Source organism: Triticum aestivum, chromosome 5D (assembly GCF_018294505.1).
Source record: "Triticum aestivum cultivar Chinese Spring chromosome 5D, IWGSC CS RefSeq v2.1, whole genome shotgun sequence".
NCBI lineage: Eukaryota > Viridiplantae > Streptophyta > Magnoliopsida > Poales > Poaceae > Triticum > Triticum aestivum.
Genome location: NC_057808.1, coordinates 561,411,252 through 561,426,145, shown reverse-complemented (window position 1 = coordinate 561,426,145; position 14,894 = coordinate 561,411,252). Strand labels below are relative to the sequence as shown.

Sequence of the window (14,894 nt, the reverse complement as noted above, 5' to 3'; positions counted from 1 at the left end):
AAGCGAGGAGTGTGCGGGCCTGGCATGGGGATATCCAGAAAGGATATGAGATTGTAAGTGCAGTATGGGAAATCCTCTTCATCACCCACCACAGGATCAATAGTACTAAAGCGAGTGAACTGCATCATATATGGACTCTCAACAGCCCTGAAAGTGGGCTTGGATTGTTTGCACGCGAATCTCTTCATTAAATAAACATCGCCCTCCTTTAAGATATCCTTCACCCGGGCCGACAGGTCAGCAGGAATCCGGCCATGCATGTGGGTGCCCTACACATTTCCATCACAACTTAGATCCACAGGGTAAGATTAGCAGCATGAGCATATGTATTGCAGTAGAAAACGAACCTCTTTGTCAAGCACCACAATATCAGTATGCATAATATCACCTTCATCAGTTCCACCTCGGTAATACCAAATGCGAGAGACCAGAACCTTAGCATTCCAGAACAGTTCTCTTTCATTGATCTGCGAGAGAAGGCTGATCCTCTGGTTCCTCTGGTTCGACATCTGCAGTATGCAAATAGAACCTCAAGAGATCAGTAAAAAAGAGATAAAGAAGAATCAAGTCTAAAGATGCCATTTATATGAATTCACCTAATAAATTGAAAGACAGGGCGCAAAAAAAATGACCCAGCAGGTGAAGGAAGCAGCACACACAATTGCAAAAGTATTTTGACTCGGTAAATTGCAGAATCTGACGGACAGGGCAAACGAATGGACAGACATACGAAGACTGAAGTTGTATCACAGGAAGAATATAGAAATCATAAAAGTATATATAAGAAAATTTATTCTACATATATTATAGGGCAGCACAATCTAGCAAATGGAACGAAATATCTCAGGGAACACGATGTTCCTTGTCTGAGAAGCAGGTTTATCATCCTCTCCTTTGATCAAGATTTTTAGTGATTTCTTTGAAGTAACACGGGACACTGCGACGTACAGCTGCCCATGCGTGAACACAGGTGTATCCAAGTATAAACCAACACTTGAAAGAGTCTGTCCTTGGCTTTTGTTAATGGTCATTGCATAGGACACTCTAATAGTAAACTGCCGACGCTGCAAAGTGAAAGGCCATTTAGGATCTTTTGAGGTCAAGCCTATTCTCGGAACTAAAACAATGTCGCCTATGTTAGAACCAGTCATGACAGTTGCCTCAATAATCTTATCAGCAAGTTTTGTGATTATAAGCCTTGTGCCATTACATAAGCCTGTTGATTGGTTCAGATTTCTCAGAAGCATTACGGGAACGCCTACTTTTAGTACTAATCTATGATACGGGAAATTATTAACTTTAATCCCATTCAAGTATTCAACAGGATAGAAAGCATCCTGATTGCGAACTGTATCAGATGAATTACCTATAGTATCACAACTCAAATACTCTCTCTCATTGGTAGGCACCAAAGACAGAATACGCTCATTAATTTTTTCAGCCACTTCGTTCGTTGGTGTCAGGATTGCCCTTTCTTTTAGGTAATCAACATCAGAGTACCTAATAGGAATCTCTTTGTAAACAACTTGAACAATGGCATCAATTTTATCCGCATCAGCATGTATCAAAAGCTCATCAGGGATAGTTATCCATGATGGCTCTGACTCACCCTCCCGAGCTACAGCAGCTGCCGTGCCATCACCCAAACTGAGAACCCATTTCGCAAAGGCAGCTACCTCAGACTGGAGAATTGGATCATTCGTGTGTGCAGTCAGACGCATGTTTATATTTAGGTGCAAAACATCTACAATATTCCAGAGAGGAGAATTAGTGATCGCAGCAGCAAGAATCTGCGCTCGAGATCCACCTTCAATGACTGGCAATATTTGCCTAAGGTCGCCACCCAGAACAACAACCTTGCCTCCAAAAGGAAGTTCAGCTAAGGCAGGATCATTAGCCGATAGAACATCACGAAATGACCGGTCCAAGGCCTCAAAGCATTTTTGATGGGACATCAACGCTTCATCCCATATAATAAGATCAGCTGATTCAATTAGAGTGGAGAGCATGGTAGACCGTTTAATTTCACAGGTGCCATAATCAGGCAGGTCAATAGGTATTTTAAATCTAGAATGCGATGTTCTGCCGGCAGGTAAAAGCAAGGCAGCCACCCCTGAGGACGCAACACACAGCACCACCCTCTTATTACCTCTAAGATAAGCATCAAGTGCATTCCAAAGAAATGTTTTTCCAGTGCCACCATACCCAGAGACGAAAAAGAAACCAGGTTTTCCAGACCGAACGCGATCAATTATAGCAGAGTAAGCATGCAACTGGTCTCTATTTAATCTACCATACATGTCCTCTGCCTTTTTTAAAAGACTAACAACATCAACATCTAGCGCATCACAAAGCATATCATTTTGCACCGAGGCTTCACCATATGCAGATTTTACAGGTAATTTATGATCTAGGATACATGCACTATTCCTAGCAAATATAACAGTCAATTCATCAAGCAGCATGTCTCTTAAATCAACCGGAGGAACATCATATTTCAAATTATTTTTAGCGTGCCGAATTCTATGTTGGATATCATCAGCTAAGTAAACCTCGTATTTTTCAAAGAAAAGAGCTTCATCATTAACAGCACAGTGAAGAATCATAGTAACAAATAGCTGGCGCAGCTGATTTCCCATGCCCCACTTGACAGCTTCATCAAAAGCAGTATACCATTCCATGTCATCACCAAGCAACCCTCTTGCTCCACACGCTTCTCTAAACGTCGAGTATACGATGCCATTGTAAGTCCTGACATCCTCATAACATGTCGCACCTTTGACAATCATCAGCAACATTCTAAAATAGAAAAGATCTCCAGCCGCTGGGTGCACAGAGTATATCCTACCAATTCTATCGCTTCTTGTCCTAGGTTTCCATCTTTTGTCCTCTGGCATCCACGTCCATCTGGTTGGGAAATCACAGTAAGTTAAGGATCTAGCAGCAGGGTGAAGCCTGTTTGCCACAAACCATTCTGTTAGCATTGTTTTTTGCAGCCAGGCATCATCAATCACTGAACTCAGAGTAGCCTGGGTACGAAAGCGTACAACATGCATGTTCAGGAGATGGACAGGTAATCTCTCAACAGATGGTGTTTTGCCATGTATGTCATAGCCGTAAACCCTCCAGAAAGAGTCGTAGTCAACTATATAACGGCACTCTCTATACTCTTTGATCTCATCGACATCCTGGTCGCCATCACGCCTAATATTTTCAAACAGGGTTTTTGACTTGTCCGGGCCTTTGGTAACATACTTATATAGATACTTGATAACATATGTTTTATTACACCATTCAACATTAATATGCGCCTGCCACTTTTTTAATATAAGCATGTTATAAGGAACCACATGTCTATTATCCAGCCTGACATTGTTCTTCATTACAAAACGACCATTATCAGGCCGCCTATATAAGGGGAAACCACTCTCATCAATGGTAGTTTCATCCTGAAATGGTTTTGGAAATTTTTTTGAGCAAAAACCTTTTTTCATGCAAGGGCATTTTGGGCCATCAACACCACAGGGACCGTGCATCATGAACTCAGCAACAAGTGCATATCCCAAAGGATCCTGTACAGGATCAGGGATCTCAGCTGAGATATAAGAATTTATAAAGGCCGGTGTGACAACTCTATCGTCCTCCTTCTTTTGCCAAACAAGAATGTGTGCATGCGGCAACCCCCTCTTCTGAAATTCAATAGTGTGCAGGACTGAAAACAGGAGGAAAAGATGGAGAAACTTATAAGAAGCAGATACAAGGAGGAAGATAAGAATTGAGGAAAGCTTGCGAGGAACAGTACCAGCAACAACTGGACCAAAGGCGTTCCCTTTTTTTATCCGATGAAGATACTGCAGAAGTTTCATGTGGTACACCCTAACAGCAATGTCAGCCCTATCTGTCGCTGTTTGCCCGGGATCAACAGAATCAAGGATCTCTTCCCACTTTGGGTTACATGTGAAAGTAGTGAAGACATCTGGTGACCCATGAACACGTGACACAGCAATAGCATCTTGGAAATTTTCATACATGTACCGGCGACCACCGGTATAAGATGACGGCAAAACATTTTTTTCCCAACTTCTGACCCACCAACCATACCCTGGCCTACCGCATCGACGATACCCTGAAGATTTTCAGCCCGCATGTCATCATTACACTTAAGAATAAAATTGAGCCGGCATTCATCAATGCAAGCTCGGAAATCAACAGCAGCCTGTGAGGATAACAGGCCACAGCATAGATATGGGTTATGCTGCTCCGGTTTATAATGCGAGCAGAAGCAATAGAAGTCTTGCATGGTCATTTTAACCCTCTTGTTTGGATCATCGGTATTGGAATCAATGTAGCGCACACCGAGCTGAAAGCCACGCTCACCATAGGGGAATAACAGAGGGTATTGCAAAGGCATGTAAGTAGTATCTAAGGAGGAAATACGACGAAGACGGTCTTCTTTAGTACATATTATCAGGTCTCTACATGGTGCCTCCAACGTAAATTCACCATAAACCAAGGCTTCTAGCTCATCAGTTGCAGGTAAATTAAACTGTGCACTATCATTTTCACCAGGAGCTATAAGTCTTATTGAAATCACTTCGTGCCTATTATTTTTCAGAATCTCACTGGCCATACGAAATTTCTTGACCAAAGAATTGTTCACATCAAGCATCTGCATAAGACCCTTCACAATCTCTTTGTCTAACCCTGCACCAGTTTCATTTTCATGGTTTAAAGCCTGAATTCTATTGTTAACCTCATTTTCTCTGTCATGTATGTATAACTCTGCATATTTGGGAGAATCACCCTCATTTGGAAGCAGTGAGCCTATACGATGGCAAACCTGACCATTGATTTTAAAAAAAATTGGACCCCCGCCATCATTTACAGAGCGGTCAATTTTTGCCCCCATGGATGTAAAAGCAAACAGGCAATTGTACTGGCGTATTTGCTTAATAAACTTTTGGCTGCGGGGTGGGCCTTCATAATCAACCAGGGTTGCCAGGAATGGCGGTGGTTTTTCAAAGGGTTTAACAAAGACCTTGCCAATCTTACAACAGTTGTTGTAGACCACTCGTCTCTTGGTAATAGCAGACTGTGACCTAACCCTCTCACGCCACCAAAAGCTAGCCTGGCAGCGGCTGCATCGGTAGGCGGGACCTCCATAGTAGGATCTTTTTGGATAAAAAGCTGTACGAGAACCGCATTTAATAAGAATGGACGACACTGGGAAAAGAGGAAGTACCATCGCCGACAACAGCAGACAGACGTACCTTTAAGTATGAGCACCTCATCAGGAGAAAAACCAACCCAATCAGGATGCAGAGGTGATGCAGGGGCATCCTCTGTGCAAACCACAAGAAGAAAATACTAACACGGCAGATAAGAGGAAGAACGTAACCTATGACCAACCAAGGGGAATAAGAACTAACCACCCTTGTTATGAGCGCGTAGCCTTTTCAATAAGAACTTGCATCTCTTACGATTCCTCGCAGTCTCAGTAGAAGAAAGAAAAGGAAAGAAGCCATCTCCTATGGATATAAAGAAGAGAGAGCACACACACAAAATAAGGCCTGGCTACTAACAGTTGTCTAATAGAATTCACAGGAGGACAAGTGGAACAGAACATACGCTTTCTCTTTCGAACAAGGGCAATGGCAGGGCCTACTGGGAAAACAGCCAAAGTAGCAGCACCATGAGCAGGCCTACGGGGGGCAACCACACGGCCCAAAGCGGAATTTCTCCCAGAAGGACCAGGAGACTGCCCAGGAACAGGAGGTCGCGCAGGCACAGCACGTCGCGGTGCCATATCGCGGGCAAAGGAACTAAGAGCATGAGAAAAGAGATAGCATGTCTCTGCAACAGAAGAGAAGACAAACAAACACTTTTTTTTCTAAAATCGGCATGATGAAAAGTAAAGAAAAAGAAGCACAGCCCACAATCCATGGAAGACACCAGAAAGCAAATCAAATCTATGAACTAAACTCATCGGCAGCAAGTGTAGCATCATCATCATCAACTAAATAGAATAATGGAACAGTAACAACAACCAGTGGCGGCTAAATAGAGTACAGAGATGCAAGAAGGCCTGAATACAGCAACGCTAGATTTGCAGGCGTTTGCGCTGGGCCACTGAAAACTCTCCTGGATGGGGCTATGGTGGATGAGTGTGTGCAAGCAAGAACCCTCTCCAAATTAGTTGCATAGCAAACAGCTGATGCAGCAACAGCAATGGCAGTGTTACCACAATTCCTATAGAGAACAACACATTCATAATTGTAATCTCTAACCACAAATCCATACAGTCCCTGCAAAAACCTAATTGCCTGAAGAGCAGCCCACTCGTACGACTCTGCACAACCCAGGCACGCAGGGCTCCAAAAGAAAACTCTCTGCGGCGTCGACAGTATACCGTCCCCAGGAATCTCGACCTCTACCCCAGCAAGGACATCGCCATTCCCATCAACCTCACATAGGTAGCTAGCAGGAGGAAACCCGCAATGGGCTATCACAGTTTCTAGAATCGGAACAACAGTAGACACTATAGCAATCATCCTGGATATGCAAAGGACAATGAACAGGCACAAAGAACAACGAATAACAAGTAACAACAAAGGAAAACACGACAGCACGCAACGCAGGTAACACACATGGTTAGAATGAGACAGGAAATTAAATATTAAAGGAGTGCAAAAAAGATAAGCCAATGAAAAAGATGGAACCTTGCGCGGACGAAAGGCAGACCGCCAGCCCTGAGATAAATCGAATCACGGCAGAAGGCAGACAGACCAAGTGTAAGAAAAGTAGCCAACCAAGCAGCCAAACCGTCCCAAAGGAAGACCTGCAGCACGTGTAAATGTGAACGGACATAAGTAAGCATAGAAGCATCTCCCAAAAGCATAAAAGCATCTGCTGAAAATATCACAAAAAGAGATCTAGCATGACAAGCGTCTCCTAAAAGCATCACAGGATAGATCTAACGCGACAAACCGGGGAAAACCCAGCCAGGCATTTCATCGAACAAATAAGAAGCAGAGGAAGAACCTCACCCGACAGAGAAGGAAGAAAGCGACGCAGAAGCAGACAACAAAGGAGACGCAGCAGCCCTGTGAAAGAATAGAAAGGAGAGGAAACAGAGAAGAACAAGTCAGCACAGATTAATCTACAACAACGAGAGCAGCAGGAATCAAGCAGACAAATCAAAGAACTCACCCTAGCCAAACGCAACAGCAGCAGCGCGAGGAGCCATGACGAAACAAGCTGACGACGAGCCAAGCAGGCAACGAGCAAGACGCCGGCGATGAATAACCAACGAGGAGGAGCAACAATGGCGACTGGACGGGGAATGAGAGAGGCGCAGGCGTGAGGAAGTGAGGTGACCGAGGAGGCAGAGAGGCAACGAGGAGCAGAAGGAACCCACGAACCCGGTCAGTAACCCCTCTCCGAGGCGCTGTAACTTCTAGAGGAACCTAAAAAGAAACCCAACCAGCCCGACGCATGGGACCGAGGATAGGGAGGGACCACCTGCAGCGAGACGAGGACAGCCAACCCCGCGTAGCAGCGCGAAGAGAACGAAAACCCTCTTTCACCAACGGTCCGAGCCGAGCTGCCCACACGGTCAAAAAGAACCAGAGCGGCCCACACCCATGAGACAGACAGATGGGGTCAGGCGCAGCTGAAACGGAGACGTCACCGACGGGTGCGAGCGACGACGGTGAAAAACGCCCTGACATCCCACGAGCGACTGGCCACGATTAGCACAGCCCATTACCACAGCCCACGACCGACCCGCGCTGGCTTTCCACCGACAGAAACGCGCACCGACCGCGTCGCTGCGAGCCGGGCCCACGCGTACGAGTGGCCCACATGTCAGCTGCTCCTGAGCCGAAACCGTGGCGTACAAATGAACGAACGGCGGGATGTTTAATTACCAGGTCGATGATAATCACTATTACCGCTGCCAGCGAGGACAATCGTGCGCGCAGGATGATTTCCAAACCGCGATGGCGCTGAAACGGCGGGTAGTGTAGGAGGCTTTATATGTTCCGAAGCGGGGCGAAAGCCTTTTTCGGTAATGTGGATGTTAGATTTTTACTAATTAGTTCTGGATTTTCAAGGATTCGATTTTAACACTTTTGTCTATGCCTTCATCAAATACAAAAGATTAACACACGAGGCTTTGTTCCTTATATCTGGTATCAGTCAATTATATTTTTCCAAATGAATTTGTTGATAAACTGATTGCCTTGCTGGGGGCATTTTTCTGTTTTACTCAATATTGCATCCACTATTTTTTCTTTCTTTATATGAGCCATTTTCTTGAGACGTTAATGAAAGATATTTGATCCCTCGTCTCCAAATCAGGGGATAGCCCACATATGTCAAATCAAAGAATAAGTAATAAATTGTAATTTATATACTCTAGGTTGCTTAGTTTTATACCAATCATAAGGTTTGGGTTTACTACAGTTTTTTTTTGGTGACTTGATGTACTAAGTTACCAGTTTTGAAATGTGATACTACTAGGTCTTGGTACGATTTGTGCTAATGTAAACAAGACCAAGCTAGACGAGGGCCTGATTAAAAGCTTTCTTTATTGTAGTTTTTTGGAAACCTTAGTGATGGATTGTGGAGCTGCCTCATACTGACGAGGTTTTCTTGTGCCAATGAAACCGACACTAGCTTCTTGTTAACCTCCAATTAGTTGTTAGCCTCGCTGTTGCTTCTTGCTTCCCCCCTCGCATATTATTGATGTGTGTACTTCATGGGGATTCAAGATGATTACACGGCAAATAATATAATAGGTATGAAGACAAGCTTAAAAGGGAGACCACCGCATAATTCTTTCTAGCAACATAAGCGCTTCCACCTCAATGCTTACCGTTCTGCCTATTACATTACAGACTGAATTGATGTTTTATCCAGGGCCAACTGGATTTTCTTTTCACTTCTGTCCATGCATTTTTTTTTCTGTAGAGTATGTCTTGTTCAATGGAAAGGTTGTTAAATTGACGCAACTCCAAAATAATAGGTTCCAGGTTTTGTGCATTTTCCTTAGCATCCATTGGACAATGGTCCTAAATCTCATGTGATTTATATGTTCCATGTTTTGTGCATTTTTCTTATCATGAGTTGGACAATGGTCCTAAATCTCACGTGTTTTCTTCATTCTTCATGCCAATGGTATATCAGGAGAGGTATTTATAAGAGGAAGGGTTTTCTCAAAAAAAAAAAAAGATACAGAGGAAGGGAGTATGTGCACAATGTCACCCCCCAGTAGTTGGTTGAGCAACATCAGCAAAAACACACATGGTAGCGCTGCCCTGCCCTATCTGAACACGTCGGCTGCAATTGGTGTTCACAACCATTGAACACTCCTCTGCCTACTGGAATTGTTGATCAGTATGGCCTGTAGCTAGATTCTAACTATATACTGTTAGGTGTAGCTGCTTCAGCTTGTCACCACTGTATGCTCATCCTAACCGCCGAAATTCCTCTGTTGTTCAGTATCATTAGAATGAATTTGTTACTTCGTATAGAAATAACTGAACAGAAGAGAATGAAAAAACATGGTCTGCATAGATATTGCCAGCATTGCGACGCGCACCACTACATGTAGACGCTCATCTTAAGCGCACGAAGCCTCCTTCACCAGAATCAATCAGCATTAGCACCATAACCAATTGGATACAAAAACTACAGCCACAGAAACTAGAGCAACAATGCATCAACAGGAGAAGCAAGCAACAACACAAACACAACCAACGGCTCCCACAGCCACCGGAAGCAACAACATGGCAAGGGAGCAACCAAACACAGCAGCACGAGAGGAAATATCTGTAAAATACTACACCAAGGAGTTGTACAACATTCTCGTTTGGCGAAACAGCTGACAAGAAAGTTCATCACATCATCCTCCTCCGTCAAAAAATGGAGGTTTACATCCAATCCAAATGGGGGGAAGAAACCGACAGAGTTTTGGACTTCAAATACCCACATAGCCAAAATAACCGACGACGACGGTCCGGAACCGCACACTAAGCAACTAGCCCTAATCAGCGTCTTTTTCATCCTCTTCTTCGGCTTCTCCCACTCATCGCGTTTGATGCCCCCCTACACAATAAACCCTTTTGTTTGGCCGCCTATCGTTTCAGCTAGTAGACCGATTTTCACCAATAACCAGAAGGCCACATCAACCCCGCAAAACGAACCCGCTTGTCAGCCTAATGCAACCCCGCAAGCATACCACCTTCCAAAAATCGCAAAGTATCATCATCATTTCTACTCTCGTCACTCGCGCTCGGACAAAAACCCTTGCAGTCATAGTGTGATAAGGAGACGGTGTGTGGCTAGCGCTGGCCAGCGCTTTCTTCAGCTGCCGGTGCTGGGTTATTGCTGGAAGCCGATCCATTCTGGACCACCTCATGATGGTTCTGGTCCACCGTGCTACTAGGGCCAGCTGGTTCTTGCAGGCCCACACCTCCAAGCTGTGCTGTCAGATCATTGACATTGGTGCTGGGGCTTGGCACAGCTGCTGCAGAGCTTGACGGAATATTAGGGTTGCTCTCTTTCGGAATTAACCATTTGTCCCAGTCATCTTTCCTCCTAACTTTGTCGCCCTGCATCAACACAGAAACCGACGCCCTGCATTAGTGGAAAAAACTATTCTTGCCCAGAGGATTATGTCTCAAAAGTTTGAATACTTGGTCATTAGAGAAGGGAATGGATTATTCTAGCCCAGTGTCTATCAATGCCAAAAATATTCTAGTCCAATGGTCATGAATGCTATTAACTACTGGTCGAGTCCAAACCAACTCTAGTTGAATGTTTATGAATGCAAAAACTATTCTAGTGCGGTTTAAATGGAAGTTAAATGCTTTATTTGTGGGCATTGAAGGAACCCCCATAACATATAAATGCGATAGTGCACACCACTTGCCCTCAAATAGCTGAAACAGGAGTGAAGTAATAGTATGTACCTTCACTTCCAGTATAGATGAGGACTGAATTGTTTCTATTATATACTGCAAATTGGCGTTAGGAATATCGGCAGTGATTTCCCGGACCTGCAAAAAACGATATTTCAGCACGGTTAGCAGACTTCTTAAATATATTCAGCTCGAACCTCCTTTTTACATCCACAGAATTAGGTGTATATACATATGGTGTCATCATAAAACAAAAGGACCAAGTACCTTGCCAATTTTTGTGGATACACAAGCGCGCAAATAACAATAGTGACTCGGAAAAATTGGCAACAACGGGAAAGCAAAGCAACAAGGTTGACTAGATTCATAAGATAATTTAGTGCATGATCAACTAAAGGACAAAACCAAAAGTATGCAGTGCCGCATATGCAGAAACATTACAGCAAGAGTTGCACGTCTGATTGAACTGAAAAACACAGATCACTTGTGGAATTAGATACTGGATGGCCTTGCCACAACAACCTAGAATGAAGGACCGCTAACCTAATAGTTCCCACATAGCAGCAAACTATCCACACAGCACATCCATTGTCTTTGTACTCCCTATTTTACTGCTAGTCCATTGGAGTCTCACAAGTATATTGCAGTACGAACAACATTTGAGTGTATTTGAGCACAGTGATACCTCAAAGAGAGAAATAAACAACCAAAGAAATGACATGTATCAACATTTTACAGGCTTTTATCAATGAGAAGTGGTGTAGGGAGCAATAGTACATTAATCACATACTATTTTTATTTAACACAGAATAGCTGAGTCTACTATGTCTGGCTATTGTCACAACGCTGCAATGTTCTTTAGATAGTCCCTCTGCTATACTTGAACTCCTATCTTACAGAGGGAATATTCAATACTGCTATACGTGAACTCCTATCTTACAGCCAATCAGAATTCAGATAGAGATCAGATACTTGTCCCCGAGTAAAGGCTTCGATTTTTTTTAATCAATGTCTAAAGAAAAGTTGCAAAAAATAGAACACACACAAGTGCCCTGAAACTTGATTGGCATTCATAATCAATGTATGATAACATGGTACTGCACTCATAACATAAATATTTAAGTTCAATCACAACATATCTTGCTACTCACTACCTCTTCTCTTGCCAATCAATGTAATATACTCAACCTGCAGCAAAACAGTATGCAGGCATCCATTCTATATATAATAGGTGTAAAGCAATAAGCATCCCAACAACCAACGAAGGCATGTTAAACTGACTTCAAGCATGCACACACACAATGTCACTACCACTCATACAATCTAACAAAAAAGGAGATGTATTCATGCTAAAAACAATATATAAAACACAATCTAAGTGCAGCCAGTAGAACGTAGCTCCCGCTTTCGCAGGGTCCAGGGAGGAGTCCGACCACTTTGTCTATAAAACACTATCTTCCAACTCAAAAACAACCTGATGGCACAGAGAAGAACAGACCACATCTGGGATGCGCAGAAAATATTCCGTCATACTACTTCGAGCATGCACACGCACAAGGCACTACCACTCACACAATCTACCAGAAAAGGACATGAATATGATAGGCATATTCATGCTGGTCCAGGAAGAATAAAGCAATTTACTATAAAGCACTATCTCCCAACACAACTGATGGCACAGAGAGGAACACACCACGTCTGGGATGAGCAGGAAATATTCCGTCATTCTAAAAACGAGATGCAAAATTGCAAATATCCAACCAAAACAAAAATCACTACTTTAACATCAAGCCAGAGAATTCATTTTGAAGAGAATAAGCATCTATAGTGCCTGAAAGAAAGCTTAACAGAAAATCCAGAAGCCAATGGTTACTAGCACCTCATATAACCAAGTCAGAACAGAATGAAATTACAAACAGAAGTCGACATTCATGCACAGTAAAGATCAAAAGAGAAGATTCCAATGAAGTAACCACATTGGGAATCAACAATCTAGTGTACTTAATATGATGCAACGCAAAGGCGTGGTGACTGAAAAAGTACATGCACATCTGTTAATCGACAGTCTCGAATGGCAGGTTAAGGAAAATCAGTAAACACGATCACCTTATTGAAAGTTGTTGACATAAAAGGGACCGATACAAAGCCCTCCTCATCCATATGTTGCCGCAAGTAAACATCTCCACATAAGTTGTCCTTGCTGCGGATCAAAGAACATGGGTATCAGCAACACAGAAGTACAAACACAGGCCGACAATTAACTCAATGATGCAAAAAATCCGTGTAATGACCTGAAGTAGAACTCAAACTGGTTCTGCAGCTTCTGGCGTTTAGCCTCGGAATCCGGCTCAGCCACGGGCTCAGGCTCAGTCTCGGGCTCAGGCTCAGGCTCAGGCTCAGGCTCAGCCGGGGGCTGAAAGTAGGGATAAGCAGGTGGGCCGACCATATGAGGTGCGAATGCCATTCCCCTAAGAGCCTCTGGAAGCGGCGGAGGCCCAACATAGTACATTGGGGAAACAGGAGACACTGGTGATGGCATATCTGGACATAACAAACCATAGTGGCAACTGATCAATACCAGCAGATTATTATACATCACCACATCAGCAGCATTAAAAGCAGAAGCGATGCGATATCTGCAATACCAGAGAAGTGAAACCTTACCATGAAACGCCATCATCGGTCCAGCAAAGGCTCGCATATGCGAGCCGGGAGGCGGAGGGTGGCCCATGAAGGGAGGAGCGACGGCCAGCGGCGGGGGCGGCGGCGGCGCCCCCCGCATGTACGGCCCGATGCCCATCCCGGGGCCACGGAAGAAGCCACCATCAAACCCGCCTCTCCGGCGTCCGCCAAACCCGCCGTGGTGAGGAACTCCACCACCTCCTGGGCCGCCCGGGCCACCGTTGCCACCGCCCCTCCTGCCGCCGTTGTTGTGGTGGCTTCTCTGGCCGCCCCTCCCGCCGCCACCGCCGCCGCCATGGTCCCAGCCGCCGGGGCTCCTCTCCTGGTGATCCCGCGGGGAGTGGTCTCCACCCCCGCCGCTGCCGCCGGCGCCCCCGCGCCTAGCTGTCTTGTGGCGGCCGTGGTGCGTCCCGGAGCCGCCGTGCCGGGGCGAGTTGGACGGGTTCGCCATGGCCTGGAAAGAGCAACGTACCACACAGCTACCGAATCAATCGCGCAAACAAACGAACGGACAAACAAACGGCGGGAAGGCACCATCTTGATCATCGGCGGGGGGAGGGGAAAGAGAGATCTGACCGATGCGGCGGCGGCGGCGTTGGCGGGGGAGGGGTCCGGGGGAGGCTTGGGGGAGTCGGAGGGGGGCGCGGGGGCCGGGAGCAGGGTCTTGGTCCTGGCGGCGTCGGCGAGCGCGGGCCAGTGGTCGGCGTCCATGACGGCCGGCGGCGGCGGCGCGTCGGCGTGCGGGGCGCCGTTGGCGGCGGCGGAGGGGGAGGGCTGCTTCCAGGCGGACCTCTTGGCCGGCGACGGCGACGGCGCCGGGGAGCGGGGCGCCGGATCGGGCGACGTGGGGGCGGGCTCCATGGCGGCGGCGGCGGCGGCGGGAGGGGGGAGGGGGGAGGAGCTGGTGATCCCAGGGATGGGGAGAGGGGAGGGCTCTGGGCTCTGGCGATGATGCCACCGATTAGGGCTTCCTCTCAATGACACCCGGACCCCACCCACCCCCACGCACCTCCTCTTTAGCCCTGGGCCGAGCCGGCTAGGGGTTTGCTTGGGTTCAGGCTTTTTTTATGTAGGATTCCTTCTTTCTTTCTTTCTTTCTTTCTTCTCCCTCAAGAATTTCCACCCATCTTTTTCTCCTCTTTGATTTGATTGATGATGATGGGTGAGTGGCTCATGCCGATCCTTTCCTTTGAGATTTGAGAGGATCATATGAAGATACTCGGAACATTACGTATTTGACCAGTATGAGCCTCTCCATGCACTCAAGGATCCTAATCATGGCGTTTG

The 14,894-nt window shown here is 45.7% G+C and overlaps 1 protein-coding gene across 1 annotated transcript; it reads right to left on the bottom strand.

Annotated features, from left to right (window-relative positions):
- Positions 1–9,831: 9,831 nt before the first annotated feature.
- On the bottom strand, positions 9,832–14,659 carry LOC123123910 (la-related protein 1B). The gene is made up of 6 exons (XM_044544566.1): positions 14,184–14,659; positions 13,590–14,061; positions 13,217–13,466; positions 13,032–13,125; positions 10,977–11,063; positions 9,832–10,616 (listed from the first exon to the last, which is right to left on the bottom strand). Exons 1-6 carry the CDS (start codon positions 14,466–14,468, stop codon positions 10,347–10,349), a joined length of 1,458 nt encoding a protein of 485 aa, XP_044400501.1. The 5' UTR covers positions 14,469–14,659; the 3' UTR covers positions 9,832–10,346.
- Between the last annotated feature and the right edge of the window lie 235 nt (positions 14,660–14,894).

What these genes read in the sequence shown, in the direction of transcription:
- LOC123123910 (XM_044544566.1), bottom strand. Translation starts at nt 14,468, where the DNA reads ATGGAGCCCGCCCCCACGTCGCCCGATCCGGCGCCCCGCTCCCCGGCG. An exon ending in ACCGATGATGGCGTTTCATG is followed by an intron (nt 13,467 to 13,589) that starts GTAAGGTTTCAC and finishes TGTTATGTCCAG; the next exon opens with ATATGCCATCACCAGTGTCT. An exon ending in CATCTATACTGGAAGTGAAG is followed by an intron (nt 10,617 to 10,976) that starts GTACATACTATT and finishes GTGTTGATGCAG; the next exon opens with GGCGACAAAGTTAGGAGGAA.